This window comes from Rattus norvegicus, chromosome 1 (assembly GCF_021556685.1).
Source record: "Rattus norvegicus strain SHRSP/BbbUtx chromosome 1, alternate assembly SHRSP_T2T, whole genome shotgun sequence".
In the NCBI taxonomy this organism is placed as follows: domain Eukaryota; kingdom Metazoa; phylum Chordata; class Mammalia; order Rodentia; family Muridae; genus Rattus; species Rattus norvegicus.
The window spans coordinates 16,584,564-16,603,352 of NC_141534.1; the positions used below are offsets into that span (position 1 = coordinate 16,584,564).

General features: G+C 42.7%; 2 protein-coding genes across 10 annotated transcripts in view; one reads left to right on the top strand and one right to left on the bottom strand.

Annotated features, from left to right (window-relative positions):
• Pde7b (phosphodiesterase 7B) overlaps nt 1-18,789 on the bottom strand; it is a gene marked incomplete at its 5' end in the record, with an annotated part of 314,454 nt that overhangs the window by 187,827 nt on the left and 107,838 nt on the right.
• LOC134484963 (uncharacterized) overlaps nt 1-18,789 on the top strand; it is a 65,679-nt gene that overhangs the window by 41,063 nt on the left and 5,827 nt on the right. For 2 of the 8 annotated variants that reach the window (XR_015649097.1, XR_015649095.1), the window contains 2 exons: nt 11,743-11,958; nt 14,099-14,174. Coding sequence is in view for 1 of the 8 variants with exons in the window: in XM_087604782.1 (XP_087460908.1) it covers nt 10,634-10,803; nt 11,743-11,865 (293 nt within the window). In the remaining 7 variants the exon portion in view is untranslated. Of the gene's footprint in view, nt 1-9,243; nt 9,607-10,633; nt 10,804-11,127; nt 11,959-12,239; nt 13,947-14,098; nt 14,175-18,789 lie in introns of those variants that run through there. The other 6 variants (XR_015649104.1, XR_015649107.1, XR_015649096.1 and 3 more) reach the window with 5 other exon arrangements.

The following is an 18,789-nucleotide window of genomic DNA, read 5'->3' on the forward strand; positions in this document are numbered from 1 at the left end:
AATCGTCTATCTCGTCTAGCTTCAGAAAGTTTCCTTCAGTCTCCCCAGCTTAAGCAAAAGGGCAGATGGTACCCAGGGACAGTTAGGCTGTGGGGGAAATGGTTACTGGGAAGGCTTTGATTATTATCAGTGGGGATGTTCCTCTGGCTTTGTGAAAAATACAGTAACCTGATGTCCCCTTTCCTTTGAGAACAGTCACAATGAAAAAGGCACGCATTATCAGTGCAAAGTCTGTGACTTAAAAGGGCTTAACCTAGCAGGAAAAGGACAGGTGAAAGGAAGGAGTTAATTTCATTCCATCACACTGGAGACCTTGGAGGTATCTAGAAAGTTCCCTGAAGGAAGTCCCTTTTGAAAGAGGTTACGAACAGTGGAACAAAATTCTTTCCATTCTCCTTCCTAGGTAGTCTTTGTGTGAGTTCCCCTTGTGTCTGCTTTTTCTGTCTCTGTCTCTTTGTCTCTGCCTTTCTGTGTCTCTGTCTCTGACTCTCTCTGCACGTGACTATATTAAGCTGAAGACAGGCAGGTAAGGTAAATAGAGAGGGGGGGACTCAGTTTTGTGTGGACACTGGGCATCTTATCCCCTCACAGGGACCATTTCCATTCAGAAACCCCAGAATACAGTTTTATAACCACAGCACGGAATCCTCTCCTCCTTCCTTTTATAAATCTATATGAATACTATACATATCTGTAATACATATGGAAAACTCTAGAATAAATTTGTATAAGACCCATCATGTGCTCAAACGGGGACATTGCTGGTCCTCAGGTCTATCTTTTAGTTGGGAAATGAATACCAGCTTTTGTCAATCAGTTTCAGCAACTAGGTATGATTAACTGCTTAAGTGCAGATGTCTGTATCTCTTAGATTAGATGAAAATCCTTTGAAAGATTAACAGAGACTTGAGCTGTGAGCTAGGAACTTCAAAGTCAGCCTGACTATGTGCTGCCTTCCGAACGACATTAGTGTAGGTTTTTTTTTTCTTTTTAAATTAGGAGACTCTGATTTACTTCCAGGTCCTGTGGTAAATAGCTTTGATGTCCTAGTCAGGGACCTGATATGCGTCATTCTTAACTCAAGCTGGCTGTGTTAGCAAGGCCCTAGTTGATGAAAAATCTTCCTGCAATTGTATTCTTATTCAAAGCATTCCTCTTCCCCCCACTCGGGCTGGCCTTAGGCAGATGAAAGAATGACCCAATACACCCAGCTAGGAGCATCTGTTTCAAGGAAAGACGGATCTAGCTGATTTGCTTCGTTTCTGTTTCTGCGGGTTTGCAGTGCATAAAGGAAGTCTGTTTTGTAAGAGGTTACTATCGGTGGGACTAAGTGCTCCTGGCTTGGCCAGTAAGCACACACACATGGGAAATGAAGAAACCCCGAGTAAACACTGAATTTCCCCTGGCAGCAACCACCACTTTCCAAGATTTTCACGCCACTGACTACATCAGGCAAAGTCTGGGTGTTGCTACAAACGATCAATACCTTTTTATCTTTATCAGTGAAGCTTTGCAAGTCTACTAGTTTGAGGAGGTTAGAGGACTGCCTAAAAAATATTTGGAAAGAATTTGTGCTGAACTGCTCACATTAGGAAGGGTTTCCCACCTAGGAGACTTCAACGCTATGGCAAACTTACTTTAATTGGACTTAAAACAACATTTGCGGACTTTAAAATAAATTAAATGACAAGGGTATTGTGTCAGCCTTACATCAGTGTGGAGAATCCAGGTGTCCTCTGCTGAACCCTGTTCACAGAATGCGGTAGCATTTCTCAGGAAATACATCAAGTGATATCACGCTCACCAAAACATAGTTTTAAGTGCAAAGGCTTGATATGGCACTGATACCTAAGTGATTTTTATGTGGGATACGGACAGGCCTCTTTGATCACCATCTGTGATGGTTTACCTTGCCCATGAGTCAGGATTGAGAATCACCAAAAAAGCAGATTTCTGGCACATCTGTGAGGAAGTACACTAGGTTACTTGAGGTGAGAAGACCCATTGTAACCCTAGAGAGGACAGTTCTCGGGATGGTTGTCCTGGACTAATTACAAAGAAGAATGTGGGTTGAGCAGGCCGCATTCATTGCTCTTTGCTTCCTGAATTCGGATACTGTGCAAGCGGTTACCTCACACTCCTAGGGCCATGAACCCCAGCCATGATGGACTGGCTCCTCAAACTGAGAGAGCCCAAACAAACCCTTTCCCCTTTAAGTTGTTCACGTTAGGTATTTGTCACAGCAGTGCCACAGTCACTAACAAACTTCTCTCCATTCTGATCCATTCAATCCATGGTAGCTGTATGCTAACAATGACCCAGTGTTGCCATAGGAATCCGCCGGTCCCTTAGACTTCCTGTAAGCTTGTATTTTTAACTGTAACACCACAGGATGGTGGGTGCAACATCTGTTCTGTCATAAACATTTTCTTTTTACTTACTAGAATAATCAAAACCCTCCCATTCGATATTTAAGTGTACAAAAAGAAGAAAAAGGAGGAATCTGCAAATATTTCATAGTTTTGATTAAAAGAGGTGACAAGTATCCAGGAGGCAGAAGAAGGGTACAAAATGGCATCTGTTACATTTGGCACAGGAAAATAAGACCTTCTCAGGTCTGGGAAGCGTGCCAGCTCATCTCCTGTAACTTTGCTACATGTGATTTATAGAGCGGCAGCAGGGGTGTCAACTGGATGCTTATTAAAATGTGTTCCTTCTGGTTCCGTTCTAGATGTAATCGGATTTTGCACTGAAACAAGATAATCAGGTGATTTGTATGCATGGTACACTTTGAGAAACACCGGTCTCTAATACTGAATTCCTCCAAGCCATAATCACGTTAGGCAGGAACTTCTTCCTGGCTGTGTCTTACTGCACAGGTGATGCATGCTACAGGTTGGGCCGACTGGGTTCCCTTCCTGTACTTACCTTTTGGGTGGGTTAGGGAGTAAGGGGACGAGAGGGGACAGAGACAGAAACAGGTGAAAATGTGGCTGTAAGAGTCAAAGCCTACTCTGAGAGAGACAAGCAAACATAGCCGGTGTTTACAGACACAGAGGTAAGCTCTCTGTTTCTTTCTTTTAGCTCCTCTCTAAATCTGGGCAAGAGATTTACTGAACCCGGATTGCATGAAACCCCCTAAGTTGTTTAGTTGTTTAGAAATTCCTCCTTCGTGCTTACACCAGCTTGGCAGTATGCCTGAGACCCAGACAGACATTTCTATCAAATACAGGTGGATGGAGTAGGATCTAGAAATTGGATGTAAGGAGGCACCACAATACCTTTGCCTGCCAAGTAGCCTCCTGTGTACTCGCCATTGGCTCTAGAGACCTCAGTTCACAAAGCCCAGCTCTCAGTCTCTCACAGTATACCACCGTGCTCTGCTCCTGCAGGGCTCCTTTAAAGTAGGAACACGTTGGAGGTAGCCTTCTGAACCGGTCAGCTTTTATTGCTAGGCATTGCCCTGCCCCTCCCTCTACTTTCTACTATTCCAAGTTTCTAGAGAGAATGTTATCTCTGCCCTTGCCCGATCTCTGTCTCTGCAGGCTTCTGTCTGCAAGCTTAGAAAACGCATTTCAAACTTCCACTAGGCTTTGGAAGTTACTGCCATCTCGTGGGGGGAAACAACAGTCTTGATATCTATGTGATGGCAAGGTGAGGACCCTTAAATGCTAAAAGAAGTCAATCTGTTGATTGGGGTGGGTCCCTGAAGTCCCTTTGAGCTTCTCTGGTGAAGCTGGAGCCTATTACAGATCCTAAACGATGTCAAAAGAATCCAGGTCCCAAATCAACTTCCTTCCCTCCTATTTCTCTGGAGTATCATATGTGCACCTATTCTCACATATACAGGGTGAGAATCTGAGGTCTTGTGGGTAACTGATGCTCCAAGTCTCCTGGAAGTCCCCCTCCTGTACAGTAACCATCGCATCTGTTCCAGTGGTTGGCTATTGCTCATGTCTCAATCAGAAACACGGGGACACAGCCACCTTACACTGGATAAAGTACTTTGATGGCTTCTTGCTGCAAGGGACCAATTTTCTGCCACAGGCACACCTCAGCTCACTCCAGCCCCACTGTAGACACCACAGTAGTGATGAATGGCCTCCAAGTTTCCTCAGAATACACAGAATTGGGAAGAGAGATCATTCTTCCCTTATATATGAACATCCTTACAGAGAAAAGTGGTGGATAAAACTATCAGTACCCTTTTCTGTTGTGGGTCTCGGGCAGAAGGATGGGTGTAAAGTATCTGACTTAGCACCTGAAGCAGTCTGGACAAAGCAGCAAGAACTTTAAAGCAGGAAATGTCTGGGTTGACGTCCCTAAAGACGTTTCCTTACAATCTGAGATCTCAGTCTGACTGAATAAAAGACTGGAGTGACAAGGGGAAGAAAAATATGAAAAGAAAGTTAGGAGAATTAGTTAGCCCTAGGTAATCACTCAGAGGCTCTGAGATATTTCTTGGCATTTGTTACTCTTTAAAGGATAAGTCCCAGGGCTGCAGGCATTACTCTGTAAGAAAAAAAAGTCACTTGCTATTGCAAGCGTGAAGACCCAAGTTCAGTCCTTAGTGCCCTCACATAAGACAAACAGAACTGGAGACAGCAATCCTATAATCCCAATGCTGGGGAGGAGAAGGCCAAAGGATTCCTGGTGCTTGTGGACCAGCCATTCTAGTTAAATCAGTGCTATTCAGGTGCAGTGAGAGACTCTGTCTCAAAAAGGTAAGGTGGAGACCAGATGAGGGAAGAAGCCAGATGGTGTTGTCCTCTGGCCTCTGAAAACACACCCCCTTACACACATAATCACACACATATGCACACACCCATGCACATCCATATACACATACAGACTAGTACATGCACACACACACATACACACACACACACACACACAAACACACACACACTGACATGTGTACCTGCAAACAAACCCACTCCCCAATGAGTCCAGTGATCTTCCCATTTTATTGTTTAAGGTGTATAAATGCCTCTTGGTGGAATGTTCTAGAATGTAGACAAAGGTACACATGTATGACGAGCTCTCTATCCTCTGCCTTCTTTAAGGTGGCTTCCTCTCCGCTCTGCTAACAGGCATCCCATGGCTTCAGTATTTCCCCAGGGAATGGCATGCTTCTGAACTCCCACAGTGCTCACTGAGGAAAGATAAAATTGGCCCCTCAGGGCTGTTCTGTGGGCTGAGAGCCTCCTGTGACGACAAGAGGATGTTCATACCTCTCTCCTACCTCTTCCCCAAGTGACCTGGGAACAAATCTTGAGTTGAAGAGGAAGTTGCTTCTGGGATAAAGAAGTTCAGAAGGAGTTTGTTTTTAGACTCTGAGGAACATGCTTCCCTCTGCCTTCAAACTCATTTTTAACTTGTAAATGGGTTTTGCTGTAAACAGATTTCTGTGATGTCTGCTGCAGGGTTGGCCAGGGGAACCACCATTTCTGGGTTCCTAAAGTTTGTCCTTTGTTTTTCTGTAGGAAGTCTTCATTTAGGGGTTCCCAAGGTTACCAAACCTTTTCCTGTGGGGATACCCCCTCCAGTTCACTACAGTATCTCACTACTGGGGTGAGTCCAGCTAACACCCATTTCTCACCACTGCCAGCCCTGCTTAGAGCACCACGTAAAGCCTCTAACCACCTTCATTGTGGTGCTAGGACAGAAAGTATTGCTCTTCCTTTCAGCTCTCTTTACTCTATCCCACTTTCTTATCCAAGTTTGGGGACCCTAGTGCCCTCCCTGTGAGGAAAGGCAACCAGGATCTCTCCTTTCACAGAGAAAGTCCACAGTTTCCTGGCTGTGGCCAACTTGAGTTAGAATATGGCTATGTTGGAAGCAGGACAAAAGGGGATTGTGGGCTTTTCTCTGAAGAATATTCTCAAATTCTTCCCTTCCCTTCCCTTCTCTTCTTTCTCTCCTCCTCTCCTCTCCTCCTCCTTCTTCTTTCTTCTCTCTTTCTCTGTCTCTGGTAGAAGGAAGTCCTGCTTGTCACATGTTTCAGCACGTGAAAGGGCAGGAGGGTGATCCAGGAAATTGAGGAAGGAAGTTTTGATACTTCTGACCTCCACAACGATCACCACCAAAGCAGAGGTTTTGCAGGAGGACCCTGGCAGCCTGGACTGCATTATATTTCAAAGAGAGTCTCATCAGACCAGTAGTCGACATTTACACATCAGCAGGTTTTGTGCATTCATTGGAATTCCCAGATCTCCTTGTAGAGCTTTAGTGGAGTTGGCCACATGGCGCCTGTGTTCTCTCTTGCATCCATGACAACAGTGGAGAAGCAGCTGTCTGGAGTAGACCAGGCATGCACTCGCGCTCCAGGTGGCCCCCATACCACCACTAACTGAGTCCAATTCCCTCTTGTACATCACTTTCTTGGCCTCTGGAGCCATTTGAATGTCTCATCTTTCGAAGAAGCCCGGAGAGGAAATATAGAAACCCATCCATAGAGTCACTGGGTTTGAAAACAGTAAGTACTTGACAAATATTTATTGAGCCGATGCAATTTTGAATCTCAACAGGGTCAGAGGAAGATTCTAGACTTTCGAGATAAAGGTGATTGTGTTGCTGTGAAGATGATCACAGTCCTTGATTTAGTAGATGAATTACAGGGGTCACCCGTTATATATTCCTGACATGCAGAATATACTTTCTGTGAGTCAAGTGCCCATTTATTTTATTGGACATTTTGCTGAGAAGTAAAATACACCTGTGCTGTGATCCTCCAAGTGGGTAAAGAGAGAGAAAACAGTCTGTATCACATTCAACTCTTCCAAGTTTGTTCTGTGTGAATCATTTCTGCCTGTCCTTTTAATTTTAGAATGCAACTCTTTAAAATTTCCTGGGGGTGATTAGTTGGTTAATTCTTAGCGTTATTGTTATAGGTCATGTATAATATATCCTCAAAAAGAAAATAAGGGGGTTGGGGATTTAGCTCAGTGGTAGAGCGCTTGCCTAGCAAGCGCAAGGCCCTGGGTTCGGTCCCCATCTCCGAAAAAAAGAAAAAAAAAAAAAGAAAATAAGGAGTCTAATATTTTTAACAAAAATTGAATAAAATAAAAAATATATGTACGTTTGTGTAGGGGGAACGAGAGGAAATTCATAGTATTTAAAATATTCTATTTTTCCAGGCATGGTAGTCTACACGTGTATAGTACACACACAGTTGAGAGGTCGAGAGTTCAAGGCTAGCCTGGACTGTACAGGCTACCCAATAGGACCCTGTTCAAAAAGCAAGAAGCATGACAGAACAACACATTAAAATATTATACATTAGGGTTAATAAAGTTTACATACGGCACACAATATTTTTGTGCAACCAGTCAGGGCAGTAAGCATTGTCTGTCGTTGTAGATGATCAGCGACTACTTAGTGTGATTGTCCTTCTCTAGGCAACAGAACAGAACATATCTTGGACATGACTTTACCGAGATGTAAGTAACAGTCTAATTCATTAATTATATAAATTAGATGATGTCTAAGGCTCAGTAGAAGGGTTACAGTACTCCTTGGACGTGAGGAATACTTTTTTTTTCCTGGCCCTATTAGTGGGCGTGCATGCAGCCAAGGCACTGTGTAGAGCTGTGCGTTTCCATTTGGTAATTACTCTCCATTAGCCAATTACAGGGCTATTACTGGGTCGCTCTGAATATTTATCCAAATAAATTAAAATCAGGATCTTGTAGACATAGTAACACCCCTATGTTTATGAAAAGACTGTAATACTAAGACGTGAAAAGAACCCAATTGTAAGGGAATGGATGAAGAAAGAATGTGCCTGGAATAGACTGATAGCCTTTCTGAAGATGTGTGGGATATATTATAATGTAGTTGAATGCTGAGGACGTCATACTAAACAAAATAAAACAGGCAAATGGGGCACAAGTTAATTTCCGTTAGGTATTTGAACCAGTCAAAATGATAGAATCAGAGAATGAAGAAGGAGGCACTAAGGCTGAGGGAAAGAGGGCTATGCGAAGTTTTCACCAATAGAAATGAGATTTCATCAGACAAAGAAGACACGAGCTTTAGAGATATGCCGCAGTCATAGCACCATGCCTCGAGTCAACGGCGACTTATCGTATGCTAAAGATTTGTTTAAAAGGATAGGATGACTCTCAAGTGTTCTTACCACAGTGAAATAGATGTAACCAAATTAGAACATGTTACAAAATGCTATACTGTCTGTCTGTCTGTCTGTCTGTCTGTCTATCTATCTATCTATCTATCTATCATCATCAATCAACTCTCTAATCTATCATTTATTCATCTATTTATGTATTATCTGCCTATCATCTATCATCTATCATGTATATATCAATCTATTATCAATCAATCTACTATTTATTACTTACCTATCATCCGTCTTTTTCATCATCGATGTATCTCTCATCTATCACCACAAACTCTTGGCCAGCAGGAAAGATTGTTTATTTTGTTTTGTTTGTGGGTATCTGCCCGTGTGTGCTGTGCCTCCAGAGGGCAGAAGAGGGTGTTGGCTCCTCTAGAGTTGAGTATAAATGCCGTGTGGGCGCTGAGAGTCAAACCCTGGCCCTCTGGAAGAGCAGCAGTATTCTTACCCATTGAGCCATCTCTCTAGCTCTAGATAGACTACTGCTTCCAAGACAACTCTGCTTCCCCCACCATACCTAACCCAATACTACTTTAGCTGCGTCAAGAACGTGATAGATGTCATTTTTATATTTAAGGTTTTCTTCTAATTTGTCCATTACCAAGGGCAAGAAAAAAACAAAAGTAAAAACAATACCCCTCTGGCTATTTCAGTGAGCTGCATATTCGAAGTGGCCTTGGTAGCTGGGATGCTCTGGTCCCAAACAATCGTATGCTGATTTATAGCACAGACACTGAACTTACTATTTTTTAAATAAAAATTCCTGGAAAAAATTTGGTAGTTCCTGTCCAAACAGTTCTAAGAAACCTAAGGCGATGTGTGCATAGGGGGAGGGGGAGGATTAGTGAACAAACTCACTAACTTCAAAGGTCTCCATTTATTTTCATATGACCTAAATAAGATTAGATGAGTCGTGATTTATGCTACCACAGGCTTCCATTGCTCCCCACTTTAAATAAAAGTGTGGTTATAATTAAGATCATATGAACTTAGATGTTCCAACGTCTGAAAAATAAGGAGGATGACTTGATGATTGCCTCAAGTATCCTTAGAACTACGGCTGTAAACCTCATGTGGAAAGCCTAGGGGTGTCCTTATCCCAGGTGTTGCTCTCCACGGCGGCGGCGACGGTGGCTGTGGCCCGGAAACAAGTACCCAAGTAACACTTGCACGAGATTGTAACCTTTGAAAAGAACTTCCACTTTCGTTGGACTCCTAGCATCCTGCCTGGCGGATGATGTGCCAAGAGGAACTGTATTTCTACTCATGATGAGCACGAGCACGCTAAGACCTCACATCTGAATTCTCATCCAACAGTGGTGCTGATTTTTCTTTTCTTGGCCAAAACTTGGGGCCCTTCTGCTTCCAGACCGTTAGGATTATAGTTGTGTTTGACCCTCCCCAGCTCTCCTATGAGACCTCCCCTTCTGGCGTTTTGAATGATCTCTGGGCCTCACTCATACTAGGTAAGCACTCTATCAGAGCTGCAGCCTCACCGGGGGTGGGGGGTTCTTTTTAATTAATTAATTAACTAATTAATTAATTTATGATTTTGAGTTGGTGGTTAGGGCTAACTTTAACTTGTTCAGTAGTCCAGTCAGGCCTTGAACTTGCCCAGAGTATCTGGAATCAGGGGCCTGCACCACCTGACCTGCATGCCCACAAGCTGTCCTTTTACCCCAGGCCACTCCTTCCTCAGGAGGAGGAGCTTTCCCTGAAATTCTCTAGAGGGGGCTGGGGAGATGGCTCAGCGGTTAAGAGCACTGACTGCTCTTCCAGAGGTCCTGAGTTCAAATCCCAGCAACCACATGGTGGCTCACAACCGTCTGAAATGGCACCTGGTGTTTGTGAAGACAGAAAACACACACACACACGCACACACGTGAATGAGAAGAGGATGAACCCCAATTACTATACAGGGCTCTTCTATATGCTCAGAGCAAAGCATCAGGAAAAAAATGAATCTGCACCAAACATGTATTAACTTTTTTGTCATTCGTAGCTCAACAGTATATAGAGAGATTATTTTCATGATATTTACACTGCATTATGTATTAGAAACAACCGAAATTATGCAAAGTAGGAAGGAGAGTGCTGTGCAAACATACACTGTTTTATATAGCGGGCTTGAAATCTGTGGGGCTTAACATCTTTGGGGTCAGGGAACCAATGCCCCAAGAACACTGAAAGAAGATCATGTGCTTCCGTGTGCCCCCATTTCCCTGAGCCACACCCATCCCGCTGGTCCAGGGCCTACTCTCAATTTTAACTTAATTACCTGTGGTGGGCATTATTTCCCAATAAGATCACATTGTGAGTTACTAGGGTTAGGACTTTAATTAGTGAATTTCAAGGGGATGCAATTGAACCCACAACACCTACCTCCTCTGTTACCATGGCATCTGCCTCTAGTACCCTTCGTTAATGATACCACCCTCTATTCATTTTCTTAGGCCAAAAATCCATGGCTTTCTCTGTTCTTCTGTTTATTAGACCTCGTCCAAAGTCGAGAATTAATCAGCAACGTCTTCAAGCTGCTGCCTGAATCCAAGCTTCTCGCCGCCCCCACTAGCATCTCCCGAGGCCAAGCCACTAATTTCCTGCCGAGACTAATATCACCGTTCCTTTCCAGTGCCCACATGGAATCTGTTTTCCACACAGGAGTAAGTGTGGTCGCTTTAAGAGATAAGCCCTGCTGTTTTCTGTTAAAAAACACTGCACTCAGAACAGAACCTCAGCGCTTCAACAGCCACGGGGACTTGCTAATCAAACTATACTGTGGGGAACTGTCGTATCAGACCGCAAGGATCTTTCAGAGTTACGTAATCTCTGCTTCAAACGGAGTGAACCAGAGCCAGCACTCGGGCGACTTCCGCGTGTGATTCCTGTGCAGGTTAAAGTTCGAGAAGGAGCAGCTTAGAGTACTGGTCAAGATCCCGCTCATCGGCGTCTCTGGAATCCTCTCTTGCTGTCTGGCTCTCTGGATTGTTCCATTCTTGTGGCGCTTCCTACCTGCAAAGTCATCTTAGAGACCCCCCCTTTTTTTTCTATGAAAGTCGCACTCCCCACGCCATCCTCTGCCCCTCCTCTGTCTTTCTATGCAGTCTTTATTACGAACTAATATCAAGCTGGTCTTTGTCTAGTTTTTAAAGTCCACAGTGTGAGGTAAACGCCATCAAATCCAGGAGATCTTGTTTACTTCATGTGCAGATACTCCGTCAACGCACGACAAATATTTGAACTTTTCATACAAGATAACCTTTCCCCCTGCTTGCACTCTCAATTGTTCCTTTCTTAAAAAGACAAAACCAAAACCAGAAAACACTCCCAGACCATTGCTGACCGTAACAGGGAATTTTACTAGTTAAATACTGTCTTCCTATTTTCCCACCAGGGTTATTTTCCTCTTCGAAATCTTCCTCACTGTTCTAGCTCTGGAACAGCTGGTTCCTCATCGCTGCACAGTGCGTTAAAGGAGGCTGAGGATGAGTTGGGGAGCACCAACCGAGTTTTCTAAAGGAGGCTAAATACCATGTATACTTTGTTCCAGGCAAGGGTTTTTTCTTTTTGCTGAGGAATTCATTTCTTTTGTTGTGTGGCAGGTACCTCTTGGAGCTTCTAGACTCGAAGTTCTTCATATCAAAGAAGAAACCTTCAACTTCAATATTGCTTGTAAGAGTGTGGCAGTAAACTCCAGCCAGATGGTGGCAACATTTCAGGCCTGAGGAATCAACAGCCTTATCTCAGATCTGTGAGGCCTTTTGCTCTCCAACGAGCCAAGGAAGATTTTGAATGTGATTGTCTGCCAAAGAGCCTAGGTAGTCCCTCTTATAGAGACATGAGTGTTCAAAGCTTTCCTCAGAAACATACAGATACACACACACACACACACACACACACACATACACACACACAGAAACACATACACCCTCTCACATACATACACATACACACAAACACACAGTGACACTGCACACGCACTCACAGACACCATATGCACATACACTCACAGACACCATATGCACATACATACACAGATACCATACAGACACACTCACAGACACCACACACACACACACACACACACCATACACAACCATACACACATATACACCACACACACAGATACACACACACAGATACACACACCACACCCTCCCACATACACACACAGACACCACACACACAGATACACACACACAGATACACACACCACACCCTCCCACATACACACACAGATACACACACACAGATACACACACACAGATACACACACCACACCCTCCCACATACACACACAGACACCACACATACACACCTAAGCGACCACTGCATCACACACACACACACACACACACACACACACACACACACTACATACATATTCTTTCTCTCACACAGACACAGAGACACCATACACACATACATACACAGATACCATACAGACATACACACATAGACACCACATAGCATGTACACACACACACACACCACACATACACACACACACACACCACACCATAGACCACACACCATACACACATACCACACACCATACACACATATTACATACACAGACATACCACATCACACACATGTGCACACACTTGCACACATGCATGTACACATACACACACATGCCTACGCTATTTTAAACAAGGATGTTTAGTTATCAGTCCCATCATGAACCTGCGTTCACTTCAGTGTTACTAAAACACAGGCTGTCGCTGTGCTCCTGAAGAATTCTTCTCAGGATCCCATTGCTCCCCTGCCTCCCAGCCTGGGAATTCAGTCTCTTCTCTGTCATTTCTACCATAACCTGGTTAGCTTCTTCGTCCCAGTTTTCTTTCTATCGAGAGTCTCATAACAGTGCCAAGAATTTGTGAGGATTTTTGGGGGATGGATGGTTTTTTTTGAGGGAAATTAGATAAACCAAGTTATTCAGGGTCATATAAGATTAAGAATTATTAAATATTAAGGAGGGAAATTCTAGACAGTCCCCACAAGATGTCTAACAGGAATCAAATCGCAGGGGTGTTCGCTGCCTGCAACCGTACTTCCTCATACCTATTTGCAGAGAGGATGTGGCCCCTGACCCGGGTCACAGACTGCAGGGTTAATTCCTTCAGGGGACAATCTTAGGAGTTTCAAAAGCTGGTATTATAGCCCTTGCAGTTTGCTCAATTACCTTTCTCTGAGGGCGAGCTAAAAGAAAGACGAGTTTATACTACTGTCAAGCTTTCTGGGTAGAGCATGACCTAGTCTCTATGTGTTGGATATTGGCCTAGAACCTATCAGACACAGTGGGGAGATGTCATGGCACTTATGGCCAAAGCACTAATTTTACTTAATAATGGCCCTGAAGCAAAAAGCAGTCACACTGGCAATTTTATTACTACTTCTTGTCAAAATTGCTCTATTTCATTATTAGCTGTTGCTAGTCTCTGAGAATGTCTCCTGTGTGAGTTAAGTTTGTCGTGGCGTGTATGGGAAGGAGCACACTGTGCATATGAGGCCCAGCCTTATCTTAACTCTGGGGCATGTATTAAGACGTCCTGACGGTACCCTTCACAGACAGGCTGGCCCATTGACCATCCGAAATGGTACAGTCTAACTTGACTACCTCGATTGCTTCATTCTGTCTCCATTTCCTGTTGGACTCTTAAGTGTAAAGGTTCATCCCTGCTACACATCCTGGCTTGTATTTCTGTCGGACACATCAGTCCTTGTCAGGATGGACCACTCAGCTACAGATTCTAAGCTCTGGAATAACTAGGCACGGAACAGCATAGATCCCAAGGAAAAGGTAAAAGGGAAAATCCCCTACATTTATTAATTTATAATTATACGAAATAAGTCTTAATGCATTACTGACACTCACAATGATAATTGAACTGATCTAGACATAGCACTTTTGAAAAGCATTGGATTCATTTCCAATGTTCTGGCTTATTTTAGAAACGGACGTGGGACAACCTTTCCACTTAAAGACATGCGACTCCCTGGAAGGGGCCTCTGCACATTTAACTTCGCTGTAAGTAAACAATGAATGGGATGATAGCGTCTGAACAAAGACTGGTTTGTGTCTTTTGTTCAGAGCAAAGCTCTACACAAGAGTCCTGTCCCTGAGCAACCTTTCAGGGCTCTTTCGAACCCAGCAGACCTCAGCTGCACACGGCTCTAAGGTCTTCCCCACTTCTTTTATTTTTTTTTAAAGTTCCAGCGGGATTTTATTGTCTTTGCTTCTTTTGTTATAATTATAGTATAGTCCGAAGGTATAGAAGCTGTAAACTGAATAAATAAATCAGTTTAATCAAAGGGTGAAAATTTCCTACCACTCAGAATTGTCCATGCATACATATCTATAACCACAGGACCCTGGGAAATTGTGATAGTTTTTATATTGCTTTGTATCAGCAGGGTCTTCCTCTGTTTGTGACAGAGCTTGGGACAAGTAAAACCATTAATTACTTTCCTCTGAATACTGACAGCAGACCAACAACTGCACACAAGTCAACAACAACACACACAACAACTGCACACACGTCACTTTTCCCTCAGACAGAAAGCTTGGATGGATACCAGTTCAGAGCGGAGACCTTGAACTTGGAAATGTGCTTGTGGTTTTAGTTTGATAGCCTAATGAAAGCTTTAACCTTTCCTGGTGTATCTTAAATGTCTTGATAACACCCTAAAGGAGGGCAGCCTGAGTCCAAGTACAAGCTGTGTGTGTGTGTGTGTGTGTGTGTGTGTGTGCGCACGCGCGCGTGTGCATACTCATGTGTATGCATGTAACATGTGTTATATCATATATTGCAACTTGAGAATCTAAGAAAGTCCCGCATCTACAGTGAGTGACACTGTGTTTGTGAGTCCCTACCTGACCCCAGTGTCAGAGACCACTACTGGGCTTTCTCTGTAAGGCTTTCGTCTGTCCTGAGACCACACGCCTGAGTTACCTGGCCTTCATATTGTTTTGAGGCTGTTGTGATAGATAAATGACCAGATGACAGTGAGTGGCTGAGATCATATGTTTTGTGTGACGGAACAGTTATGCCAGAAATGAATAGCAACTCAGACTCATTTCGAAAATGTGGCTACCCAGTGGGTACCCCAAGGCACATCTGTAGACACAACCCCACCCTGTTTATGTCCCCTCACAGGAGAATTGATACAGATACAGGCTTTATCAGAGATTTGATACCTGCCATATATTTCTAGTGATGTAAGCAGACGATGTAAAATTATCTCTGTACCTTAAGAGATCAGAGAAATAACAGAAAACCTCTCATTATAAAATAACCTTTCCTCATTGAACATTTAGAAATTATGAAGTAGTCAAAACAAAGACAGCAACCATGCCTAATTTCATCCCCCAGGAAGCCAGAGACATTCCTTGAAATTATTTTCTATTGGAAAGTTGTAATTTAATTCACTGTCCATATTGGCTGGAAATAACCATCTTGCCTCCACCAGTCCATGTGAACACTAAAGAAACTGATAAACAGACCAAGAGTATACACTTCACCACCCCATTCCCAGGGTACATATACATAAAGGTCACAACAATATGGTGTAAAGGTTTCATCTAGAAATACTGACATATGTAATGTCCTAGTAAGGTACTAGACTACTATTATTTCAGAAGTAGGTGGCCAGATTTTCATTCTAAGGTCTTTAAAATAGTCTTTGATTTTTCTTAGTGACGTATTGGGAAGAAAGACAGGTTTCTCTTAAGACACCCATCCCACCCACACATAGTGTCCCTTGTTGCCAGTCTCTCATGAGAGTTAACTCATTTGCCACAGCTGATGAACCTACATGACATATTAACATCACTGGAGGTTATGGTCTGTGTGGGGATTCACTCTTGGTGTCTGATGCATCTGTAGGTCTTCTGGGTTCAGACAAACATGTAATGACATATATCCATTATTATAGCAACCTACAGGGCATTTTCTCTACCCTAAAACATCCCTCACTGCTATGTCTGTTCCCATATTTTTACTATAATTCTCATATTTTGATTTCAATTTTGTAAAAATTTAGTTATGTAGTTTGTAGTAAATAGAACTGGAAATTTATTAGCTTAGCAGAAAAGAATTTTTACTTAGGAACTAGGGTTTTGTTTATTGTTCCACCTGAGTGAGTGAACGCTTACTATGACCACTTGTTTCTAAATATTCAACAAAAAAGAGATGATTAATTTGGCCTGGGCAATAAACTCTACCCATTCTTTAATGTTCATTGATTATAAGCGAATAAAACATACCTGCTCTATTAGCACCAACATCAAACGGATAATATGTTTACATAAATGATAATCATAATTCTCATTAGAAGTCATTTACATAAAACGTTCATACTGATTTGAATGATGAATTATACATTCTAACTTTTGCTCTAGGATAATTACCAAGTGTTGAATTATTTATGGAGCTTTCTACACAGCTAGTGGGGGTGCGGACCGGTGTAGCCACTTTAGGAAATACTTGTGGAGTTCAGTAAAAACAGAACATATATGTTCCCTCTGAGTCAACAGCTGTAGTTCTGAGTACGTACTCCAGAAAGTAGGTAATTTGTACACACACATACACACACACACACACACACACACACACACACACACACACACACAAACACACACAAATGTATGGGCTGGAGAAATGGTTTGCCACATAAGTATGAGAACCCGAATTCAAACTTTCAGAACTTCTATGAAAGCTGGGCACAATGGAAATCGGAGACGGAAGAATTTCTGGGAGCCCAGAGGCCAGCTAGCTTGGTATTCACAATGACCAGGAAGAATTTGTCTCCCACAAGGTGGAAGATGGGGCCCTGTACCCAAGTTTGCCTCTGACTACCACATGTGTGTCTATAGTCACATAGATATCATATGTTCACATCACACACGCATACAGGCACATGAAAGACTTTTAAAATGTTTAACAACTTTTATAGTAGTATTTTTGGTAGCAGTCCAAAACTAGAGCTATATATTTGTCAAGAGGAAAAGTGAATGAAGTAGATATAAACATATACATGCATGCACATATAGAGAGGAACATTTTATAGCCGTGAGCAGTGATCTTTTTCTATAAAGGAATGCATAGTAAAATTAATAATTAGAATGAAAATAGTTATATTTAACAGTATGGATAAATAGCCGACGGTGAGTGTAAGGACATGTTCCTTAGTTCTACTAGTGTAAATTGCAAATGAAGAAGTGATGATGAAGTTAAGCGTGTCAGAGTAGAGACTTTGGGAGAATATGTCTAGAAGGAAGTTGTGGCGGAACGTTCCCTAATGATTAAAGATTTCAGGGAGCCAATCACTGGGCGAGTAAGAGGGACTTCCTGTTTGGAGAGGGGAAGATGGGAAACTGTAGCAAAGATGGGCTTTTGGAAGGAAGATGGGGGAAGAGAAAGTCGTTCTAAATTGCACATGGCTTTAAATAGCCACAGGTAGCTGTGAATATCTTATAAGGGATGGATAATTACAGGACGATTTGTCTTATCTAGGTGGGCAGTTTATATCAATATCAACTGTCTCTGAGTTCATTGTGTGGACGTTTTGTGGGGTGAGAGTTTACTGATATAAATCTGGCTGATAAATTACAAGCCTCTAGGGTTTTGATTTTTACCTGGTTTGTGACCGCTAACCACAGGGGTCGGATGGCTGGGAATGTGAGCAAAGAGTCTGCAGGGATGAGAACAGGTCGGCCAGTCTGTTGGTCTGAGAAAAGGCCAGTCTGTCCGCCAGTGTCCTGCCAACGGTAGTGTGGGATTCATAGTTTTTTTTTTTTTTTTTTTTTTGGTTCTTTTTTTTTCCGGAGCTGGGGACCGAACCCAGGACCTTGCGCTCGCTAGGCAAGCGCTCTACCACTGAGCTAAATCCCCAACCCCGGGATTCATAGTTTTTATTCCACGCCACAGGAAGTATTAAAAAACCAACCTGTAGTTTCTTAAAGATGAGCCAACTTCGCAAGGCTTCATTTTTCTATAGCTTTAAAAAATTGCCCATTTTTCAGAATTAAGGGACATTTAAATTACAAGGTAAAAACAGTATAAATGAAGATAAATCACTGAAAAATAATATCAGGACAATCAGAAGTGTTGATACATATCTAAACGGTAACATCGACTGTTGAATGGCATGAAGCTGTTAAGTATAAATGTGGATGCATAAACATCATTAGTTAATCTTTACTCTTTGAAAGACCTCTCTCCCTCCCCCTCCCCCTCTTTCACTCCTCAAACAAAATTTCCCTATGTAGCCTTGGTTGGCCTAGAACTTGCTATACATAGAACAAGTTGGCCTGGAACTCACAGAGCTCTTCAAACCTCTAATTTTGCCTCTAGAGTGCTGGTATTTAAAGACATGCATCAGACCATATCTGGCTTAAAATTTTCTCTCAAAGAATAGCATTTGGGACTACTAGTCTGAGAAGCTTTTATATTGGAAAACAAAATTAACACATAGAGTCTCATTTTATGTTTTTTTTCCCTCTCCCCAATCAGAGACTTCTCCATTTTCAACACTTCAATCACTACAGGGGGAAAAAAAATCAATGTCTTTTAATGGGCTAGAAATGTACAGCGTTCTGCAGTCATGAGCTTGAGATCTTGTCCCCTGAGCTTCTAGGTGCT